Here is a 25,192-nt window from a genome sequence, read left to right as displayed (position 1 = left end):
TTGGAGGAAGGATATAGAAATTTTAATGGAGAAGACAGCAATTGTAATGAGCCTGAAGGAAGGAAAGTCATTCAATAAACAGAGATAAGAAAGTAATATACTGGGAGTGAGGGGGGGAGAGGTGTACAAGAATGAATAAAGGCAGGAGATAGGAGAACAATCAATCAGTCAATATTTTTTTTTAATAAACATTTATTAAGCCCCTTCTATGACAAGAGCTGAAAAACATTAAATAGCTAGTAGAGTATGTTGGAAATAGAGAGTATATGCATGGAGGAAACTGAAACAAGGCTTGAAAAACATATTTTAGTCAGACTATGAAGAACCTTAAATGCCCAAGCTAAAGAATGTTATCCCATAAGCAACTGGAAGCTACTGAAAACTTCTGGTTTAATCTAATTCTCATCTTTTCTGAATATCCCTGAAAGGTACAGGTGGGTGAAAGTAGTTTAGTTGGGAGGTAACCTTTGTTCCCAAGTTAGATCCCAGACAACTCTAAAGTCCAGGAGTAGCAGCATGGTAGTGTGTAGATCCAGAATCTTCTTGGTGTAAAGATGTAAGCTGGAAAAGTAAAGTAATCTTGAATAATTTCAATGGATTCTTTCATATGTACTCACTTGATGAATGTCTATTCATTTTTCTCAGCCTACTTTGCTCCTGGCTAAGGACTCCACTGTGCTGCTAGATTAGAACCCTACTCTCTGGTTCAGCACTTTCTTTAGGCTGACTTTTAAAGCCATGAAAGTTGTCTAGGCATCTATTAGGTACTCTATTACTAAGCTGTCACTTCAATTCAGCCAAAATCCCTTTTCTGGTAGCACTATTGTTCCCCATGGTTCAAAGTGTAATCTGAATCAGCATGAAGGGATAAAGGCAGCAACAAATAAGCAATAAAAAGGAAGGAGGGCTCCTTGGTTCATAAATGAGAAAGACTGTAGGAGCAACCATATTCATGTGGATAACGGAGTTTTTAATGTAATTGGAAAAAAATCTTTGTTTCAGGATTAAAAATGTAGAAAATTCACTTAAAACTGTCTGTACTACAGATTAGTATTTTATTAGAGTACAAAGAACACTGAACTGGAAGTCAAAAGACTTAGATTCTAATCCCAGTATCACTACTAATGAGCTAGTAAAACCTTGAACAAGACATTTAAACTAACTAGATATCAGTTGTTGAGTAGTTTTACTCAGAAAGAAAAAATAAAGGTTTACCTATCTCTTTTGGAAGAAAACGGATTTTGGATAGAAAACCAAGTTTTCCCTTTTATTCATCAGCAAGGAAAGCTTGAGGCCTTGCAGAGAGATATACCAGAAAATGATTCAAGTTAGAAGTCTCCCATCAGACTGAGAGGAGGGACCATCACTTACCTTTCTTTATGCCCCAGCACTTAGCACACTGGCTGGCCTATGGTGTATTTAATAAATGCTAACTGACTGAAAGAAAAGTATAAAAAATACTAAGTGGAAGTCAACTGGATTCCTAATTCTGCTACTAATTCATTGTTACAACCTTTTAGACAATCATTTAACTTGAGTCTCAACTGTCTCCTCTGTAAAATTAGGTGTCTGGACCAAATGATTTCTAAGGTTCTAAAATTTTTTTTATCTCTAAAATTCCATACTCACAGGAATATATCCTTCTCAGGATCATCTTTCATCCATTCATTTTTTCATATGCCACTTAGGACAAAGGCCATTTGTATTTTCCTAGATATGTAACTTGATCCTGAATGTCTAATATTTTTGTGTGAAACACGGACAAAGTCAGAGAACATATTTATTAAATCACAAGGTTAGCAAAAAGTTGAGACTGGCAAATATTGTGAAAAGAACCAAGATTCAAAAATATCTCAACAAGCTAAAACAAAACTAGTAAACTGTGCTATGCACGCAGTATATGTCATGTGTCACCTAAGGTAGAAGCTTATAGTAACTAAGGAAACTTCTGGGAAAGGGGAAAGCTAAAGCTTGAGACAAAAAAGCAAGAAAACAGGCTGATATAATCCAAATGGTTCAGAATGAATTGGCTGCCAGAGAGCTGAAAGCTAAAGCAATGTCACTAAGTCAAGAAGACAACATTCAGCGTGGAGGGAATAAAAAGTAGAATTCAAGCTTTTTCAAATCTTATATCCATTTTTATTCTTAAGTTTTGCATGAACTTCCCTGGTTGGCGATGAAACCCTGCTGAACCCTGAGGTAAAAGGCTTATACCTCACGTCTTCTTCAAGAATTCTTCCCCAGACCTCAAGGCTATGGTTTGGTAGAGTAGTAATGGTAGCAGACCTCTATCGGGTGTGCTAGCTCCTATGTGCTCAAACTGGCAGAACGGTTCATCTATTAGATACTTTTAAAAAAATTTTAGACAAATACTAAAACTTAAATACATAATAAGAAAAGAAAAAGAAACATTATAAACTTAAATATAAAATAAAAAAAGAAAAAAATGTTGTGCACAGCAGAACATAGGAAAGGATTCAGAATACATAGCAATAACTTTCTATTTCAAGAAAGCCTACATGTTAAATACTGCATGTTATGTTGAAAGCTTTCTTTTCTTTGTTTCCTTGTAGGTTTTCTTTTGTTCTCTGCTGTACACTTCTTACTTTATTCTTTTTCCCCCCTTCTTCCCTTCGTGTACCCCCCAGGCTACAATTAAGCATGTATACATTTACATATAAATACTGATATATACATACATATATACATACATATATACATACATAAACACATAAACATATACTTTTCCTAAGAGATTCTACTTCTAATCTTTGTTTTCATGTTTATGTGTATCTCTTTTTTCCTTATCTCTAACTTTATTTTAACTACTTTACTTTTACCAGCTACCTAGACCTTCTATTACTTAATCTATCCCCCACATGCAACAATCCCTCCTTTATCCTCCCATTCCCATCAATCTAAACACCCTTTCATATGCCCCTTTGACCTACTGCTTTTCTTCTACCCACTACTTCACCCTCCTACTTAACCTGCCTGCCCCATAACAATCCCTCCCTTATCTTCCCCTTCCCATAAATCAGAACATCCTTTGGTACATCCTTTTGACCTACTCTTTCACCTTCCCCTTTAAAGATCTCCCCCCTCCCTATCCCCTTTTATTTCTTTCTAAATTTAGAAGACTTTTATACTCTTCTAGATGTATATGTATTTTTCCTTCTTGAACCCATTCCTGACAAAAACAGTTTCCAGAACTAACAGCCCCTCTCCCCCATCTAATTCCTCAGTATTGGTTCTTCTTCTCACACCTCATTTGTATAAAATAATTACTCTTCTAGCTGTTCTTGAATGGTTTTGCTTTTTGGAGTCATATCATACTCAGGTCTACCCCAATCTTTCTTATAAGCTATATAATTACTAATAATAATTTTAGACATAGGTTTTACATTTTACATACATAAAAAGTAAACGGTCTATCTTTATTGAGTCCCTTGAAATTGGTCATTGGTGCGTACCTTATATTTCTCTTGGGTCTTATATGTCAAATATTCTATTAAGTCCAGTTTTTTTTTTTAAAACAAAGTCCTGAAAGTGCGATAATTCATTAAATGTCCATTTTTTTCCCATTCAGAATTATGCTTAGCTTTGCTGGGTATGATATTTTTGGCTGGAAGCCCAGTTCTTTTGCTCTTTGATAGTGTTCCAAGACCTGTGATCTTTTAGTGTTGCCACTGCTAGGTCTTGTGTGATTCTAATTGTGACACAGCCATATGTAAATGTTTTTTTCTTGCCCTTCATAATATTTTGTCCTTGATCTAGGGGTTTCAGAATTTGACTATAATATTTCTGTGCATTTTCCTTGTAGGATCTCTTTCAGGTAGTGATCAGTTGACTTTTTCTATTTCTGCTTTCCCATTCTGTTATGTTTCAGGACAACTTTCTTTAATTATTTCTTGTATTATTGTATCAAGATTACTTTTTTGATCATAGCTTTCAGGTGGTCTGATTATTCTTCTGTTTTCTCTTCTTGATCTGTTCTCCAAATCAGTTGTTCTTAAGAGATGTTTCACATTCTCTTCTATTTTTTCATTCTTAATATTTTGTTTTCTTTATTTCTTGATCTCTTATAACTTTGCTGGCTTTCCCTTGCCCAATTCTGATTTTCAAGGAGTCATTTTCTTCCGTAACATTCTGGATCTCTTTTTCTAATTGGTTAACTTTCTGTTCATAATCTTGTTTTTCTTGGACTTTTCTTTTTTTTTTTTTTAGTTTTTCCTCAATCTCTCTCATTTGATTTTTAAAGTCTTTTTTAAGTTCTTCGGTGAATTTTTTGGTCAGGTGACCATTTGACATTACTCTTTGAGGTAGAAGAGGGCCTTTTTGCTTCAGTATCCTCCTCTGAAGACAAACTTGATCTTCTCTATTTCCATGGTAGCTCTCTATGTTTGGATTCTTCCTCCTTTGCCTGTGCATTTTTTTTTTGTTTTAGTTTAGTTTTTATAATAACTTCTATTCCTGGGACATGGGGGGATGAGGAACTCTGGCCTCAGATGCTCTTTAGTTCTCCCCTCTGACCTTGAACTCAAACCAAGATCTCCAGCCTCCTATAAGTGCCCACAGCTATGGCAATGCACCCCACTGCTTTTGCATTCATCAGGCATGTGCTAGTTCCCCACTGCATCTCCACGGCACAGCTGGGTCTGGCATTCCTTGTCAGCAGAGCTTCCCTAGATCTTCCCCAGCTCAGATGCCCAACTCCCCTCACTATACCAGGGGTAAACGTTCCTGAGGCTGTGGGTGAGGTAGCCTCTAACTCAGCTAACCCCAGGGATTGCCACTTGTCATTTAAATGGTCCCTAGTCTGGAGGTGTTTACTCTTCACTGGGACTAAACCTCTTTCTGGAATTTTTCTTCTCAGAATCCTTTCTCCCATCTACTAGACACTAAAGTTAGACTGGACACCTCTATGAATCAAGGCTATCCTGTGCACCATATACTGCCCATCTCCAATCAGTGATGGTTGATGGGGATTTGATCTAGTTGAGCCCAATACAGCAAAGGCCAGCAGAATATAACATGCAAAAAAACTAACATTACTACTTTCTAGGGGAGAGCTCCGGAGTTTAGAGGAAGGCAAGAGTTGTAGGAAGCCTGCTGGCCAGTCCAATAGGTATTTGGCCCAGGCAACCACTTGACATGACTAAACATCTAGCTATTATGTCTGAGGCCAACAGAAATCAAGGGTCCCTGGGGTCTGCTCTCAGACTGTTGCAACAGATTTACAGCACCACTCTTCAAAGGTGGACAGGAAAGTCACACAAGTATAATCAGATGTATAAAAGCATGTCTGAGAGAAGTAATCCAAAGAGGCTGGAAGCATCATGCCCGTTTGGGAGGACAACTGGGAATGAGGACAGGTGTTCTATACCAGCTACTAGTAAATTAATTCTAAAAGTTTTAATTTGGATTTACTGACTTATGGTCTATAGAAGTGCAGGCTTTTGGGACTAAACATCTACCTTTTGATTATGATATTCAGGGAGGCAAATGATAGCTAAGTTCAACCTTCTTTTTAAAAAAAAGGTCTAGTAGATACAGTATAGATTAAGCTTCTGGGCTCTCTGAAGATGTTCTAATTCTTATGGTCAATGATAAAGTATCTTATTACCTCAGGATAGAGCCATTATGCCTCAAATCGATAGCTACCATCTTCCTCTCTGAGATGGCATAGTTCTTTTTTGTTCTGGTAAGCTCATGGCAATACATACAGGGCCAAGGCACAGAAAACTGCCTCCACAGTAAAAGCAGAGATGTTTTTTATGATAAATTATTTAAGTGGATTTTTATCTCTCAGGATAGGGGTTTTAATGAACTAGTTTTTGGTTTGTTAAATGTATTATCCACAGCAAACTTTGGCTTCTTAAATCCATCATCTACTAAAAAATAAAATCAGTGAAGGATCAAGGCAGAGAATTTAGGATGAAACTATAATAGCACACCATGAAGCCAAGAAAGCATAGAAGGCCTCCATAATGGAATATGGCCTAAATCTTTTAAAGTTATGCAAACTTGGATTTACATTTTCTTTCTCAAACTAGCGTTTTTCAAATTTCTTAAATCGCTCATGCTAAATTAGAGAACAATGCAGTATTTTAAGCACATAGGGTCATGGTAGCAAATGTGGATTATTATTAAAGTAAACCACCACCTCCTGGTGCAAGAGTACCTGAAACCTCAAAATCAGGAATCTCAAAAGAACATCTACACAATTCAAGTGATATACCCTAGTATTTATTAATACAGATCACCCTGAGTCTGGAAGGCTATCTTTCTTCTTTCTTTCTTTTGTATTTAGCCAAGTTGCATAGCCTTTAGCCAGAGGTTCAGGTTGGTAAATGCCATTGATCCTACAATCATCATCATCCATCAGATCACGTATGAAAAGTAAGAGAAGCAAGTACTGGGAAGGTGATAGTGTTTAGGTTTTAGTCATAACAGAACTGTAACTCTTTTCTTTAATGAGTAGCACCAGTGTGCAAGAACTGAACACAAAGGGCCAGATGAAAATACCTCACCTTGCTATCTAGTTCTAAAGTACTTTCCATTACACCACATTATCTTCAAATATGTGAAGAGCTGACACATTTAAAAGGATTGGGTTCATTATATTTAACTACAGGATTCTAAAAGTTTCAGTTTGGATTTACTGACTTATGGTCATGATTAAAAAGTAAGAGAGAATGAAGATCCTAATACAAGGAGGCAAAGTTGACATAATAGGCATTACTGATATGTGACTTGGGACCTAAAGCCAGAATGTGGGCTAAAAGGCTTTACCTTATTCAAAAGAAACAAGATTGGTAAAAAGGGGATAGAGTGGCATCATATACTAAAAAGATAAATATAAGCCCATGGAAAAAAAAATCCAAGAACCAGAGGGAGAAAGTTGGTGGAAAATACTTGGCAATTATCTCCGGAAGTAGAAATAGAAACATTACTGTCATTGAAATATTCTACTTACCACTTGGATAGAAAGCAGAAATGGATGAGGAATTCAGAAAATAGATCACAAGCCTGTCACAGGGACAGGATATGTTAATACCGGGAATTTCAATTATCAAGACTATCCAGATATGTTATAACAATCTCTGTCAAAAGGACATTAGTTAGTAATTATTTAATATACCTTAATAATTATTTATTCCTTTAAAAAAGTGGAAAATTTAACAAGGATGATATTCAATTCTGGAGCAGACTGCCACCAACAGAGAGGAACTAGATATTAAGATAGAAATGATGGTAATGTTCACATGAAATTACCATTTCATCTGAGAATTTGTGATAAAGAAGAAAGATGGAAACACTTGGATATGAACTCTGGATTTTAAAGGTTCAAAAAAAGAATAGTTTCCCACTGAAGGCTACAGTCTAGGAAATAGGAAAAGAAAAGTGAAATGCTTAACACTGAAAGAGAAACAATTTGATAAGAAAGCAAACGGAAGCTTTCTAAAGGAGCCAAGGTGATAAATATGGATAAATATAGAAGGAACTTACCAACCTATTTAGATTTTAAAGAGACATTTATAGAACATGGAAGCCACAGAGAGTAATAAAGGATGAATACAAAACATCACATATTCTTCACAGAATAAAATTAGGAGTACTAAAGTTCAGAATAAATTGAGATGAATAAGAAATAAGAAAAACCAAAAGGAATCTCAAAGTAGGAATTACTTTCACAGATAATTTTTTTAAAAACCAACAAATGTGATTGCTAAACAACTTTCAGAAATCTCTGAGTAGTCCTAGGAAACAAGGAAAAGTATTACAGGACTGGAGAAAGTCAAATATGACCCTGACCTTCAAAAATGGAAGAGAACAGAGTTTGTAGACTATAGGCAAGGGAACTTGATACAAATTCCTGCCAAAATTCTGGAAAGTATTCTAGAAAAGAAAGCAGCGCCAATATGGTTTCAAAAGGAACTGCTCACACTAGCATAACATCATTACCTTTTTTGACTAGGTTACTAGACTGGTAGACAAGGAAAATGCTATATAGTTTACAATTTTATATTTTGGGAAAGTGACAAAAAGCTCTCTTACAATTCTAATGAAAAATATGGAGAGATATGAACTAGATGGATTAAAGTGGTAAAGAATTGGCTGAATGATCAGTTCAAACACTAGTCATTATGGTTCAAGTAGAAAGAGGGTTCTAGTGAACTGCCCCCCAAAATCTGTGCTATTTAACATTTCTATTAGTGACCTAAATTAAAGCATAGATAGAATACTTATAAACTTGGCAGGTGACATAAAGCTAGAAGAGAAAAGCTAACACACTGAACACAGGATAAGATTTCAAAAAATCCTGACAGTGTAGAATGTTGGGTCAATTCTATGAAGATGAAAATTAACAGGAATAAATTCTTACACTGGGGTTAAAAAAATTAATTTCTGAAGATTCATGAAGTGTAATCAGAGAAGAGACTATGTGAAAAAGATGGTAGGTTTTATTGGAATGTAAGGTTGGTAAGTCAATGCTGTGACATTACACCCAAAAAAACTAATGTGACTTTACAATACATAAAAAGCTACAGGATGAGTGAGGTGGTAATACCACTATACTCTGTTTAGGTCAAGAGAAGTAGACTGCATTCATTCTGCGCACCACATTTTAGAAAGAACATTTACAAACTAGAGGGAATCTAGATTTTTTTCTCACCATAATAATAGTATCCATAAATGTTCATATACACACCCCCACACACATACACACACACCAGAGCAATACATCAAGCAAGGTCTTTAAAGAAAAGGGATATTTCTATACATAGAACTGAGAACTACAAAGTATTTTATTGTACACTGGTTACCTTCCCTGAATTTCATTTTTCAACTACATAACAGGATTTAGGGAATTCATATATTTAAAATAATTAGTAAGGATCAGAACTGGACCTATGATTTTATAAGTACAGGACACTCCTAAAAAAGAAATTACCTCTCTACCAATGCAGATAACAATTTTCTCTACAGCTTCTAGTCTTAGAGAGCTGTCTAAAGGATTAAGAGGTTAAATGACTAGACCTGGGTTACAGAGCCAATACGTATCAAGTTTAGATTTGAATCCAAGTCTTCCTGGCTTTGAGCCTGGCACTCTAGCCACTACACCATGTTGCAAGTGAATTTCAAAATCCTACATATGATGTGAAGTCACAAGAAATAAAAGAAAAATATTTGACTTACCTTTACTGATAATGACAATCATACATACAACAGCTGTGAGGCAAACAATGCCTTCAATTTCTTGAGATGCTACGCAAACTGTCAATTCTTCTAAGAATGATCTGTAAAAAAAATTGTGTTTATAAATATGCCCATTACAGGATTACATGAGTTAAATTGGCCTATATATACGTAGACCCTAACAATGATCAGAAATTATAAATATGGTCAGTTAGAATAATTCATGTGTGTGAATTCATTGTAAAGATGAAAATTATCCATATCTGTAAAACGAAATATTTAAAAGGAAATCATTATATACTAAAAAATAATAGCAACTGTAGGTCAAACTTAGATTTTGTATAAACATATTTACGGCGTAAATGTGGAAGGGAAGAGAGAAAGTGGTCTATATTTAAACAAATGCAGCAACAAAAACTGCTAAAGACTTTATTCTTAAAGGAAAATAAGTCTTTCAAATTTTCGAATGAGAATAATAAAATATGGTCACTGAAAGGTCCATAATAAAAATTTTAAAACAAAGTAAAAATGTTTTACCTAACTACATTTACAGACTTCATTATGATTCCCATTAAACACCTTGAGAATGGTGGAAGATCAGAAAGACATTTGGGTACTGCAAATTCTTCTGTATCTGAAATCTGTTAAGAAAATATGAAATTAAATATGAACAAATACATAAGCAGCAATCTGTATGACTAAAATAAGTCCACTGCTTAGCAAATACTGCTTTTTAGCATACTTTGAAAACTACCCCCTATACACTTGAAATAATATTTCAATTTTTATTAAGTAATTAAAAACCTATAATAGGTAATATAGCATGTAGAACCTGTAGCATATAGGACAGGTAGTTATGAGCAGACAATTAAAGAAAAGGTCTTTGCCAAAAACCAAACACTATCTTAGTTTGTTAAGCAAGTCCTTCATAAAAACTCAGCATCTGCATCAGAACCTATTTCAAGTCTAAGGTTACTCTCCAAATTAGTTTCAGTTTGGATTAAAAAATGAACTGGTCAGAGAGAGGGAAAAAAAAGAAGAAAAACTTCAGAACCAATCACTAACTAGGACTACACAAAAATTTATCTTTTGTAAATTTGAGTTTTCTTGCCCACTGTATTTTTATCTACATATGTTCTTCCCAAACCTCCTTGCTTCCTGAAGCTTTTCACCTTTCCAGATGGGAAAAAAAAAGTAGTAAAATGTCCATGTTTATTTTTAACCACATAAACCCCTTATCCACTCTTTGGTGTTCAGGGAAAAGGTATTCTGTGAATTTTCTCTAATTTAAAAAGAATTATAGAAAAAAATAGAAGTCTTATATAAACTGATGCAAGGTGAAGTGAGCAGAACCAGCAGAACAGTTTATACAATAACAAGAGTGAAAACACAAACAACTCTGAAAGACCTAGGAACTCTGATCAACAAAATGGAACCAATAACAGTTATATAGGACTCCAGAAGAAACATGTAACCCACCTCCAGGCACAGAAGCGATGAACTTGAGAGTTCAGATTGAAGCATATTTTTCTGACATGGCTAAAGTGGGGATTTGTTCTGCTTTGACTATCATATTTGTAACAGCATGATTTACATGCTTTTCTTAATGGGTGAGGGAAGGGGAGGAAGGAGAAAGAGAAAATGGAACTGAAATTAAGATTAAAAATTGTACTTTAAAAAAATGCACCATCTTTGAGGACATGGAACATCTTCAAATTTAACTGTATGCTATTTCTGGCACAGTTCTTTATACCTAGGTGCTTAAAGTATAGCACAACATATATATTTATATACGTAGAGAAAGGTCATTTTGGTGATTACATATAAACAGATTCTGTATAAAGTCCTATATTCAATAAATTTTTATTTCAAATCCTATTTAAAAAAGGGGGGAGTAATATAGCTAAGAAGGTGCTCAACTGCCCTATGGCCTACAAAAATGAGCTGTGAAGTGAAATTTCAAGTTTGTTCTTTGAACTCTGCCATTTTTCCACAGCCTAGCCCTGTATCTGATACGTAGTTGGCACTTGGTAAATTCCTGCTGACTGTCTAGGAGGATCTTACTGAGAGCAAAGACTAAGCATATATATATATAATATATTATGCATATATATATACGTATATATACATATACATGTATATATATATGTATATATATACATATACATGTATATATATATAATATATATATATATGTATGTATGTATAGGATGATGTAAGTACAGTATAATTCAAATGTGCTGAAAAAGTAGATAAGTAGGTATTGTGAAAAGTGTAAAAGATAGGATCCCTCGGGGTATTTGGGCAGCATTCTTAGAGCTATCTAGACTGTTTTAAATGTAGCATTAAGTACTGTTTAGCAAAGAAGGGCAAGAGGACATTTTAAATGGAAAAAATCTGAAGAGTACAGTAGGATAGTAAAGAGGCCAGTAAATAGAATGGCAAAGGGTCTCAAATCCACATCATGAGCCTTGGCTGAAGAAAATGGGTACTGGAAGAGAAATGGATAATAGCTGCCTTCAAATATCTGAAGAGCTGTCATATGGAAGAGGGATTCAACTTCTTTTTGTCTTGAGAGAAAAGAACCAAGAACAATGGGTAAAAGCTATAAAGAGGCAAATTATGGCTAGCTGTCAAGAAAAACTTTTTAAAAATACAGCAGTCCAAAGATGAAATGGGCTATTGCTGTGAAAAGCCATGGGTTCTCCTTCTTCAGAGGTCTTTAAGCTGAGGCTGGATGCCCACCTGTCATGTTACTCTAGGGGCTTCTTTTCATGAGTAAATTTTATTAGATGGCCTCTGTGGGCTCATCCAACTCTCAAAGTCTGTTGGTTGGGCCTGGAATCAGGAAGACACATCTTCTTGAATTCAAATCTGTCCTCAGACATTTACAAGATATGTGACCCTGGGAAAATCACTTAATGCCATTTTCCTCACTTCTTCAATTTGTAAAATGAGTTGGAGAAGGAAATGGCAAAGCACTTCAGTATCTTTGCTGAGAAAACCCCAACTGAGGTCATGAAGAGTTGGCTAAAACAACTGAACAACAACAAAATATCTATTATAATTCCCAATTATATTATTGGCAATTATGCATATAAAGTGCCCATCCACATACAAATAAATATGGCTTACAATCTTTATTTTCTTTAAGTGATTAATATAGTCTTGTTTACTACCCCTGGAATACTAGTTTTGCAGCAATAAAGCAGGTTACCTCACCCGGCCTCAAAGCCTTTCATTAGGCTCCCTTGATCTATTGTGATTCTTGAGTTAATATTTTACTGACAGAACTTGAGACAAAAAATGATGAACTTTATCTATGAAAAACTGTGACCGTAAGTCATGTTGTTGTTGTGTTTGTCCTTTGTTCTTGAAGAGGACCATGATATTAGGGAGATGATGACATGACCTGTAATTAACTTTGATTTGAGTGAAAGAGGGCTGCACAAGGTCACCTGCCTCACTTTCTCCTCTAGAGTCATCTGGGCGCTGTAGCCAGATATTCATCAGGATGACTGGAAATGGTCCAGGATACAATAGGATACCCTGGTCCTTTTAAGCTAAGGTCTTTTCAGGTTCTCACTTTGAGTAAGGTAAGGGCCATTCAGTGAATAGGCCTCTTTAAGAAGTGAGTCAAGAGGAGGGCAGCTAGGTGGTGCAGTGGCTAGAGCACTAGCCTTGGAGTCAGGAGGACCTGAGTTCAAATCTGGCCTCAGACACATAACACTTACTAGCTGTGTGACCCTGGGCAAGGCACTCAACTTCAATTGCCTCACAAAAAAAAAATAAAAAATAAAAAAATAAGTGAGCCAAGGGATGGCCCCTTCGATCAAAAAAAAACTGGAAGGGGAAGACCCTCAGGGTTGCTGGCCAAAAGAGTAACAGTTACTATTTACATTCACTCTGAGCCAGGAGGGCCCAAAAAAATAATCATTAAGATGTGCCTGGGCTGGGACCAATTGTTGTCCAATCTATGAGCTCCAAATGAATTGGGTTTAAGGTATGGTCTTTGAGAAAGAAATCTAGCCAGGGAGAGGACCGGGGAGGGGGGAGAGGGAGGGTAAGGGGGAGGGAGAAAGAATATGAATTCTTTCTTGAACTACTATTTTCAATTTTTTTTTAGTTCCAAAAGATAAAACATTCTATAAACTTTAGGACTAAATTGCTCTTGTAGGACTTTTTCTTCTTGTCCTAAAATTATCTCTTCCAAACTACAAATGGGTGACTTTTAGTTCTAACAATCTCCTATCTTATGAACAAGTTTCTATGTTTATTACTTTATACACCACAATCATACTCCCTCTCATACTTTATCTTTCTAACAAAAGTTGCTGCTTACCTACTCCATCTATCCCCATGTGAAGACTCTTTCATAGTATAACTTGAGCTACTCCTTTTTTAACTTTTATAGCTCCAATATACCTTTGAGGTACAACCACCAATATGTGCATAACATTATTGATGTGAACATAAACACAGTTTTATACAATGGTAGAGCAAAGCTGTTGGATTTCCAACATGACCCTACTATAGCTTGTCAACATTATAAAAATAATTAACTCTTAAAATAGTTCTCTGATTTTAGTACAGCTAAATAGTTGATCTTTGTGCTAAGAACACACTAGTCACCAACAAATATTAACTGTTTGTCTAAATTGATTTTAGATACTAAAATTGATTTTAGGTACTACTAAAATGTGCAAAAATGTTGACAACAATGGAAGGAAATAGGTGCTTATTATGTGTCAGGCACTGTGCTAAATGTTGTACAAATACCTCATTTGATCCTGACCCACAACTCTGGGAGCTAGGTTCTGTTATCCCCATTTTACAGTTGAGGAAATTCAGGCAAAGAGAGGTTAAATAACTTACCCAGGTCACACATTTGAACTCAGGTCCTCCTGACTCCAAGTCTAGCACTCTGTCTATTGAACTACCTACCTGCCCAAGTCTCACATCATGTGACAGGCAGCATGGTGCAGGAGGAAGAGCACTGGACTTTAAGTCAAGGCGTGAACTCAGGTCCTCCTGACTCCAAGTCTAGCACTCTGTCTATTGAACTACCTACCTGCCCAAGTCTCACATCATGTGACAGGCAGCATGGTGCAGGAGGAAGAGCACTGGACTTTAAGTCAAGGCGTGAACTCAGGTCCTCCTGACTCCAAGTCTAGCACTCTGTCTATTGAACTACCTACCTGCCCAAGTCTCACATCATGTGACAGGCAGCATGGTGCAGGAGGAAGAGCACTGGACTTTAAGTCAAAGGCTCTAGGTTCATATTATGATTTTTTCTAGTTATCTAACCTTGTGGTTACATTCCGGCATTTTTTATTTTTCGTATATTTCATGACAGAACTATGGCAAGTTTACCATTCACAAAATATTGATTAAATTAAGTTGTAAATAAATATTTGTAATGTCTGATTGAATATAAATTAAAGCATTACTTAGCAGTTGTAGGAAACACTGTAATCCAAAGCTTCACTAAAAATCTTCCTTAAAAGCAGCATACTCAGAATTGTTTGTGAGCTTTCTTTTTTAAGACCGAAATAAATTACTACTGAGAAATATTAACCCATATATTGAAAATCAGAATATAACTGTGTGATATTTTCTGGAATAGAATACTTTACCTTTCGTAATTTGTGACTTATTTCAACCACTACTGCAGCTAAGAGAGTAGAAAGCATTCCTTGGTGTACTGATGTATTCACATGCCAAGACTGGACAGCACTTACAAATTCATCAAGAGGCACTTGAATAGAATAGAGTAACTAATACAAAAAAAACAGTTATTTTAATGGAGTTAAAGCCATCTTTTAATATTAACTCTGAAAACTGATAAACTTATTAGAAATAGCTTTTTATAGGAAACTGAGGTAAACAGGGTGAAGTGACTTGTCCAGGGTCACAAAGTAGCTGAGGCCAGATTTGAACTCAGGAAGATGAGTCTTCTGACTTCAGCTCTGGCACTCTATCTACCATGCCACCCAGCTGCCCTAGAGTTGTCTACAGTACAGTGTGAATCAGGAACATCATTCAAATATTTTATGACTTTTGGCAACTCAACTCTCTTCCCCAAATTCACAATTTGTAAAATGAAGTAATGACAAGATGAGCTCTAAAACTCATCTTTTTTTTTTTTATGAATTTAAGGGAAAGACTTTTTTTTTTCTAGTTGCGTAACCTTGGACAAGTCTATCAGTTTCATCATCTAAGGAGGGGGCTGGGAAACTGATGGTCTCTAAGGTCTCTATCCATATATTTAAAAAGCATACAACTTATTTCTTTTGAGCACATTATTAAATAAAGATATTTTCCTAGCACTATACATGATCTTACATTAGTTTGAAGTAAACTGCATTTACAAAAATTAGGATGTATAATTTTAATTATCTGGCTTTGTTATAATATTTTCATCAGTGAAGACCAACAAACCAGAAATGAAAATTCAATTGCCTTTTAACCAAGGGTAAATCAAAGAACAAATAGCAGAAATACAGTGTGTCCTGAATGGTTGTTTTAAGTTTTTAAAAATATATTCTTTTGACTTCTCAGATGGACAAATAGATAGCCTGCTTGTATACTGATAACATTCAAAAGAAGAAAATTAATATAAGAGTAAATCCTCCAACATGCTGAGTCGAATCTCTAAAATGAATTTAAAGTAAAAAATTGATATACAAAGTATAAAAAGTATCTGAGTGGGGCAGGGGAGAGAAGCTGGCAAGATATTTTAAAGTAAAAATCCAATATACAAAGTAAAAATTATCTCACTGAGTTGGGGGGAAGGGGTGTGGAGCTGGCAGGGTAAGCAGAAAGGCAAATTACAGTCTAAGTCAAGAAAGCAGTAAGCACTCAAATAAATGAAATAACATCACTCAAAATGCAGAGTTTAAAGAGGTTTCGTTTGGGTGCTTACAACTGTTTAGGTGATTTTCTACATGAAAAATAAATTAACTCAATTTTAGCCTATTTCTGGATTTTAATAAACATATACTTTGTAAGGACAGAATTGGGGGAGAGGGGAATGATAGAAGGGAGGGCAGATTGGGGGAGGGGGTAATCAGAAGCAAACACTTTTGAGGAGTGACAGGGTCAAAGGAGAGAAAAGAATACATAGAATAGGATGAAGGGAAATATAGTTAGTTTTTCACAACATGACAATTATGGAAGTTTTTTGCATGACTACAAATGTATCAAGTTGCTTGCCTTCTCAATGAGGGTGGGTAGGGAGGGAAGAAGGGAGAGAATTTAGAGCCCAATGTTTCAAAAACAAATGTTAAAAATTGTTTTTACATGCAACTGGGAAATAAGATATACAGGCAATGGGATATAGAAATCTATCCTGCCCTACAGGAAAAAAAGAAGGAGAAAGTGATAAGAGAAGGGGGGAGGAAGGGTGATAGAAGGGAGGGCAGATTGGGGAAGGGCCATTCAGAATGTATGCTATCTTAGGGTGGGGGGAGGGGAGAGATGGGAGAAAATTTGGAACTCAAAATCTTGTGGAAGTGAATGTTGAAAACTAAAAACTAACTAATTAATTTTTAAAAAAAAGCTACAGAAATACCTGAAGGCCTTCTTCTTCTTGTTTTTTGAAATTGTATGCAACACATTCCAACATTTTCTGGAACACTTTCTGAATCAAATCAAAAAATGTTTCAACTTCTTCATTTGAATTAGATTTCTGAATTAAAGAACTTGCTGTCATCTCTTTGAGAATACAAAGGAGTAACGGAATGCAAAAATGCCCTTTCTCTAAAAAACAAGGGGAGGAATAGGAAAGAAATGACAAATTAGTTTCATTAACATACTTTAATTAAATTAATAAAAGTTTTTTGAACATTTAATACAATTATATGAATAGCATTCTGCTAATCATGCTGTCACAAAAATTCTACTCTGCTCCTTCGGTGCAAATACATTCCAAAGGTACATAATTACAACACAGTTTTGTCCATTAGAACCCTGCTCATAATGTATAAGGGGCTCCCTTTTCTTTGTATGATAAATTATAAACTCTTCTGTTGGCTTTTAAAAGGCCTTCACTGTCTAGACCCTGCCTACTTTTCTACGCTTATTGCATACTACTCCCTTTCATATTTCCTATATTCCAGCCCCTATATGCAATCCCCAACATTCTACCTCCCACTGACATTCCTTCTCACAGGATGTCTTCCTGTTGCTGAAATACATATCTTCTTTACTTTTCCCTCATAGAATCACCAACTTCCTTTAAAGTTCTACCCATGTAACCTCTTATATGAGACCTTTGGTGATCTCTTCAAAATTATTTCATATTTACTTCTATGCATTTTGTGTGTATTTATGTGTATACGTATTGTTTTCCAAAAGTGAATGTAATTTCCTTGAGAGTCAAAACAGTTTTTTCTTTCTGTAACTCCAGAGGCTAGCCCAATGTTGGGCATCTAGCAGGTACTTAAAAAGGCACTTCTTGATTAACAAACATTTTATCACAGCTGATCTCATATTCTCAATAGGTATGTCAGAAGAAAACAAGCTTGTGCAGGTTTTAACAAGATAGAAAGATTCTGAGAGTCAAAGAAATCTGAATGATGTTTTCATATCAAACAAGGTGACAGAAGGTAGTTTTTTTGTTTCCTTTTTTAAATTGACCATTAACATAGAAATTATGTTTATTTGGGATTATGAATGTATTAAAGTTGAGTTAAGGTTATAATATCAGTGTAATAAGTAAGATTATTATTTCATACTGACAAAACAAATAACTAAGCAAAGTATGGTAGGAAAAAAGTAAAACTAAAAATAACCACTACAGCCTTGAGTGGAAATTGATTTGTCCTCTCCAATGCAAAGGAAATGGTTGATTTGGATGGATTCAAAGATACAATTTTATGATATTGTGAGAGATGATCTCTCAGAAGTGAAGCCTCCTCAAAGGATCATTAGTTCTTGTTAATGGTTCTGGTATTGTTGCTTTTGAGTGGTACATGTGTACCAACACTAAGTGAAGATCCCTCAGAATACGAGACCCCCAACCCCAGCCTTCTCCCTCCCCTACTCTTAGACAGTGTTAGCAGAAATTCCTGAGTCATAAGAGCATCCTGTCTATCTCATCCTCTAGCTAGTTATATGACCTTGGGTAAAAGGTTGATGAAACTGTGAGGCCCTGAAAAGGGGAACATGCTAACATAATTTCTATGCCTCTTTGTTTTCTCTGTTACTGGGGTAGTTTTTACACGAATAGATTGCATACCTGAGGCTCAGTCAATGAGCCGACGGGAAGGGCGTTAGGGTGGGCTGCTGCATTAGGGTCTATGTAACCTTGCTTAAACAAACAGCACTTGCACTATCGGGGCAGCTTAGGCAGCACAGGGGTGCACTTTCTCGGGAAAGTCAATAAAGAGATCTCTTCTTTTTGCAAACTTTTGTCAAGACTCTGGTTTTTAACTGAGTAAAACAATGTAAACAATGTGAGATCTCGCAGATGGACTGAGTGTACAATGTCTTAGAATGTTGCAAACTCCAGGTTGGTTACACTAATAGGCCTAAATTTCAGGGTTCCTAGAAATCACAGGATTTGTATTGTTACATCAGCATTAGGTAATGGCTAATTACTCAATAAGGATAAATAGCTAGGATTGGTAGTATTATAATGTGGATTCTTGTTTCTGGGGTAGATTTTTGCGTTTTAGATTGTAAGGCTGAAATTCCTGTCCAATGGGAATTCAAAGCCAGTGGTGGGTGGGTATCTCGGCTTTAGGGCTATATAACTTTTGTCCTGGCCTTGGTGCCTTGCCTCGCTTCGCTCGGACTGCTGGATGAAGCAGACGCCCACTTCTCGCGAGAATGTAATACATCTTTCACTTTATACCTAGAAAATCTCTGAGTGTTATTTTTGGGCAGCTGTACCACACAATATCTACAGATAATTCATCAAGATATTTATTGGTTCAAGGACAAAGGATTTAATAAAATTTAACTAGACTCCAGAAAATCTAGAACTACAGCAAAGCAATATAACAGAGCTGAATTCAAATTAGAAAGATGGGCAATGATTAACAAAGAAATTAATTAAAAGACACTTACAGGGTGACACTGACAATGAGAAAATATTGAAGTTAAATATCTACATAGTTAATGGCATAGCAACTAATTTTATAAAAAAAGCAGCAAGAAGAATTAGAAAATAGTTTTAAAACATACCAATTAATAAACAGACAATCCCTCCCTTTAAAGAGCTCACAATCTAATGAGTAAACAAAAAATAAGTACAAGCAAGCCACATACAGGATGAAGAATAAATAATAAACAGAAGAAAGGCACCAGAATTAAGAGGGGGTTTCAAAAGTCTTCCTATAGAAGATGAGATCACAGTTGAGACTTAAACAAAGCCAGGAAAAATGTGAAGTAAGGTGACCTAGTCATACCAGATCTCAAACAGTATTACAAAGTGGTAAACAATTAAAACAATCTGGTACTGGCTAAGAAGTAAAGTGGTGGACCAATGGACTAGATGAGGTACACAATACAGAGAAATAAATGATGCAGTTATCTAGTATTTGATAAATGCAAAGATTCAAGCATCTGAGACAAGAACTCACTATCTGACAAAAATTGCTGGTAAAAGTGGAAAGCAGTTTGGGACAAATTAGGTCAAGACCAACATCTCACACCATATATCAAGATAAGATCAAAATGGGCACATGATTTATACATAAAGGGTGATACCACAAGGAAATTAGGAGAGCATGGAATACCTAACTGGTCATATCTATGGACAAAGTAAGAATTTATGACAAGAGATAGAGAGCATCATAAGAATTAAAATGAATAATTTTTACGACATTAAACTTAAAAAGGTGTTGCATAAACAAATCCAATGCAGCCAAGATTAGAAGGAAAACAGAAAACTGTGGGGGGAAATTTCATAGCAGCTTTTTCTGATAAAGGCTTCCTTTCTCAAATATATGGAGAACTGTGCCAAATCTTTAAGAATATGAGACATTTCAACTGACAAATGGTCAAAGGATATGTAAAGGCAGTTTTCAGAAAAAGAAATCAAAGCTATCTGTAGTCTTATGAAAAAATTACTCTACATGACTATTTGATCGTTTTTCAGTCACTTTTTAGTCATGTCTGACTCTTCATGACCCCATTTGTTTTTTGTGGGGGTTTTTTGGCAGAGATACTGGAGTGGTTTGCCATTGTCTCTCCACCTCATTTTACAGATGAGGAAACCAAGGCAAACAAGGTTAAATGATTTGCCCAGGGCCTCAAAGCTAGTAAATGTCTGAGGTTGGATTTGAATTCAGGAAGAGTTTTCCTGACTCCAGGCCTCGCACTCTATCCACTGCACCACCTAGCTGCCCTCACTACTGATTATAGAGAAATGTAAGTTTTGAAAACAACGGAGGCACCACCTCACACCTCCCAGATCAGCTAATACGACAGATAAGGGAAATGACAAATGTTGGAGGGAATGAGACACTAATGCACTGTTAGTGGAGTTGTGAACTAATCCAACCATTCTAGAGAGCAATTTGGAGCGGTGCCCAAAAGGCTATAAAACTGTGCATATACCCTTTAACCCAGTAATAGCACTACTAGGTCTATACCCCAAAGTGATTTAAAAATAAAAGGAAATAGATCTATATGTACAAAAATATTTACAGTAATGCTTTTGGGGGCTGCAAATCGAGGGGATGACCATCAATTAGGGAATGGCTGAATAAGATATGGTATATGTTTGTGATGGAATACTATTATTGTGCTAGAAGAAATGACGAGTGGGAGGGTTTCAGAAAAACTTGAAAAAACTTATATGAATTAATGCAAAGTGAAGTGAGCAAAACCAGGAAAACATTGTACACAGTAAGAGCAATACTGTACAATGATCAACTGTGAATGACTTATTTATGCTCAGCAAGACAATAACCCAAGACATTTCTGAAGGTCTTACAGAAAATGCTATCCACCTCCAGAGAAAAAACTGACAGAGTTTGAATGAAAATCAAAACATATTTTCTTTATTTCCATTTTTTTGGTCCATGTTTCTATCACAGCATAGATAACATGGTAATGTTTTTGCATGACTGCATATGCATAGTCTATATCAAATTGCTGCCTTCTCAGGGAAGAGAAAGGGGAAGGAGGAAGGGAAAGAATTTGGAATTCAAAATAAAAAAAACAAATGGAAAAAATTATTTTTACATGTAATTGAAAACAACAACAACAACAACAACAACAACAACAACAAAGCCAAGGAAACCACCAGGCAAAAATGAGAAGGGAGAGCATTCCAGGCATGAAGGACAGCCAGAGAAAATGCTTGGAGTCAGGAGATGGCATTTCTTGCTCATGGAACATCAAGGAACCCAGTGTGACTAAACTGAAGAGAACATGAATGGGAGTAAGATGCAGAATACTAAAAAGATAGGAGGGGACTAGATTACAAAAAGCTTTGATCACCAGAGCATTTTATATTTGATCCCGAAGAAAAGAGGAAGTACCTGGATTTTACTGACATGGTACCTGAGCTACAGTACAAGCATTTTAGTGGCTGAAGAAGATGGAACAGAGTGAGGGAAGACTTGAGGAAGGCAGACCCACTACTATCAGGATGTTGCAATAATTCAGGGATGAGGTGATGGGAATCTAAACCAGAGTGGCAACAGTGTCAGAGGATAGAAGGGGGAGTCTTCAAGAAATGTTGCATAGATGAAACTGGCAGACCTTGGCAACAGATTAGATACGGGTTATGAGACATAGTGAGGAGGTTTGGATGACACCTATGCTGCAAACCTGAGGGACTGGGAGGATGGTGACACCTTCTACAGCAATAAGGAAGAGGGGCAGGAAGGTAGGGAGGGTTTAGGAGAAAAGATAATTAGTTTGGTTTGGGGCATGATAAGTTTAAGAAATCCAGTGGAAGTACAGTTCAAGATGTCTGAAAGGCAGTTAAATTAGGTCAGCAGAGAAGTTGTGGCCTGAGAGAGAGATCTGCAAATCATGAGCAGAAAGATGATAATTAAATTCATTCAAGTTGATGAGATGATCAAGAGAAGTAAAGAGATTCCACCAAGATGATCATCAAAGTGATAAGAATCAGGACACTAAGAAAGTTTACATTGAAAATGATTGTTGAATGGGGCAGCTAGGTGGCGCAGTGGATAGAACACCGGCCATGGATTCAGGAGGACCTGAGTTCAAATGCGGCCTCAGACACATAACACGTACTAGCTGTGTGACCCTGGGCAAGTCACTTAACCCCACTGCGCCTAGCCAAAACAAAACAAAAAAAAGAAAATGATTGTTGAAAACTGTAACATGGCATTAATTTAGAAAAAAGGAATATAAACATAAAAACAGATTAACTAAAAATACAATGAATATAATTTTGAAAAGAATGTTGAATTCCTCAAATACCAATATTCAATTATTTAAATCTCATGAAAACAGTCATATTTAACGAACAAACAAAATGCATCTAATTTTCTAAACATTCTATAGATTTCAAAGGAAAAAAATATAATGTTGAAAAATATATTGAATAAGAATTTTACATAAGCAATGAAATAATATTATTAAAGGAAGGTGTTTAAATGAAATATTTGCTTTCTTTATTTAAAAAATTGAGTTGGACTAACTCATCTCTAAAACCCTTTGCATGAGTATTTGAAACTTCATAAAGAAAAGCAGACATAATTTCTGGAACACAGTGACAGATCCCAAGATAGGGATTTCCACCTTGGCTGCATCTCAGTGGAGCACTCCCACTCTTGGGAGCTCTTAGATTTCTCAACCCTCTTCATCTATGGACACTAAAGGTGTCAGGTCTCGAGATACATTCCCCATGGCCAGGCAAACGAGCTACATGGACTAAATGAAGCCAAACTTTAAGGAACAGGAGCTTAGTTAATAAAGCTATTTACTGAAATCTCTCCACCCAATATCAGCTTTTGGGCAACTAAAACCTTCAAAACACCCAAATATCTCCCCCATTTATTAAAAGCAATTTTGTTTGCTAAATAAAGCTGGTAACAGTATTCCTATCATTCATTTTTAACAAAACACTGGACACAGACTTATAGGAAGGCTGTGTCAACAAAAAGAGATTGTACTTATACTCTAATTATCAAAAAATGAAGTGTACCTGTTTGCATAATTCCAAGAGTTATTTTTAAAAACTGCATATGAAACTTGGAATCTCCAAAGCCAATCATTACAGCATCTTTACACACTGTAACATAGGCCTACAAAAGAAAGATGGATTGACAAGGTTTAATAATGATAAAAATTACCATTAAAATAAAAATTCATAAAAAGTTTAATGAAATTCAAACAGAGATTTGCTAACATTTGATAAACTAGATCCTTTCTGAAAGATTTATATAAACATATCTAAAATACTTCTTTGTGGATACAGCGTAAGATACTGACTTCCCAATTCACAAATACTATACTTTTACATCGTAACCTTTTGTTCAAAAAAAAAGCACAAGAAAAACAGTATGTCAATTAAAATTAATTCTGGTCATTTATATTGTTCTATGGTTTATAACTCTTCTTATTACAATGTAAATACTAAACTTATAATTTTAAAGTGGATTAATAACAAAATTCAAAACCAAGCCAATTTACACTAAGAAAAATGAGTTATACTTTAAACAAAAAGCATTTATTAAGTGCCACCTGGCATAGGCACTGTGCTAAGCACTGAGGCTATAACGAAAGGCAAAAGAAAGTCCCTGTTTTCAAAGTCTCACAATCTAATGGAGATTCGAACCTGAATTGTTTTCTGGTAAATCTCTCTGCAAGACTTCAAGTGTTCCTCTTCTTGTTGATGAATAATAGGTAGAACTTGGTTTTCTATCCAAAATCCAGTTTCTTCCAAAAGAGACAAATAAAACTTTTCTTCTGAGCAAAACTACTCAACAATTAAAGAAAATAAATCAGTAATGAATCTTATTTGTTAATATGCTTCTCATACCATTGTAAGAGAACTTTAAAACTACATACCTTGTGGTAGAGATGAATACATAATCGACAATACATAGTAAAGGCTCGTATAGCAGTTGCTTGATTGAAGCTCGGTAACTTTGCATCAGATGACTGTATAACTGATAGAATATCTTTCTGTAACATGATGGCAAATGATTAAGTGACAAAAAATTTAAGGCTCATATTCTCGAAAGATATATAACCTCACTAATCTAAGAAGATCAGATATTGAAGTTCCAGTGCTGCAATCAAAAAGTTACCTTGGATTTAGTTATATTTAGCCTTGTGAATTTTAAGTCCAGCTCTTTGTAGATTTAGAATGAGAATGAAATAAAATAAGTATATTTGGATATAATTTCTGGAACACAAGGATGAAGATATGCTGCCTTAGAGGATAATACAAAGGTCTTGTCATACCAATTCCGTAATAACACTATTAATTCAATAAGTATATAAGATAATGGCTTTTGAAATAAGGTACCACAATAATGTAAAAAGAAAAATCTAAAAAGGCTAGGATGAAAAAATAATCAAAAGAAAAAAAATTTTAATGCCTACTACTACTACTAGAACAGCTGACAAGTATATAGAATGGGCCATTAGATATAAGAATATCCAAAAAAAGCCAGGTCAGAAAACAGAAACTTAGATGATAGAAATCAATAAATAAATATTAGATATAATTAAACAACAGATGTGAATAAGCTTTGATAAGTAAAAAACACCACAAAAACACAAGTTATGATTACAAAGTACTAATCAATCAGTAAGCATTTATTAAACACCTACTACTGACATTGTGCTAGACTATGAGGATATAAGAACAAAAACAAACTACATATTGGGTTGATGGTGTATTTTTTAAAACTACAAAACAGAAAATCAGTTTCATATATATTTTCTATCTTTCTGTCCTACTATATATATGGAAGTACCTTGTTGATGTTTAAGTTCAGAATTAAAAAATGATGGGGGAAAATATTTTTTAACCCTATAGGAT

At 35.4% G+C, this 25,192-nt stretch overlaps 1 protein-coding gene across 1 annotated transcript in view; it reads right to left on the bottom strand.

Moving 5' to 3' along the window:
- The window catches only part of NCAPG2 (non-SMC condensin II complex subunit G2), a 101,914-nt gene that overhangs the window by 16,215 nt on the left and 60,507 nt on the right, over nt 1-25,192 (bottom strand). Inside the window, 7 exon segments of the mRNA XM_020990346.2 lie at nt 9,205-9,305; nt 9,742-9,845; nt 14,841-14,981; nt 16,778-16,965; nt 23,345-23,444; nt 23,978-24,118; nt 24,211-24,327. Coding sequence (XP_020846005.1) covers nt 9,205-9,305; nt 9,742-9,845; nt 14,841-14,981; nt 16,778-16,965; nt 23,345-23,444; nt 23,978-24,118; nt 24,211-24,327 — 892 coding nt within the window.

The sequence above is a fragment of the Phascolarctos cinereus genome, unplaced genomic scaffold (genome assembly GCF_003287225.1).
Source record: "Phascolarctos cinereus isolate Bilbo 61053 unplaced genomic scaffold, phaCin_HiC Scaffold_1;HRSCAF=81, whole genome shotgun sequence".
NCBI lineage: Eukaryota > Metazoa > Chordata > Mammalia > Diprotodontia > Phascolarctidae > Phascolarctos > Phascolarctos cinereus.
The sequence above is the reverse complement of the archived record's forward strand: the minus strand, read 5'-3'. Positions and strand labels throughout refer to the sequence as shown.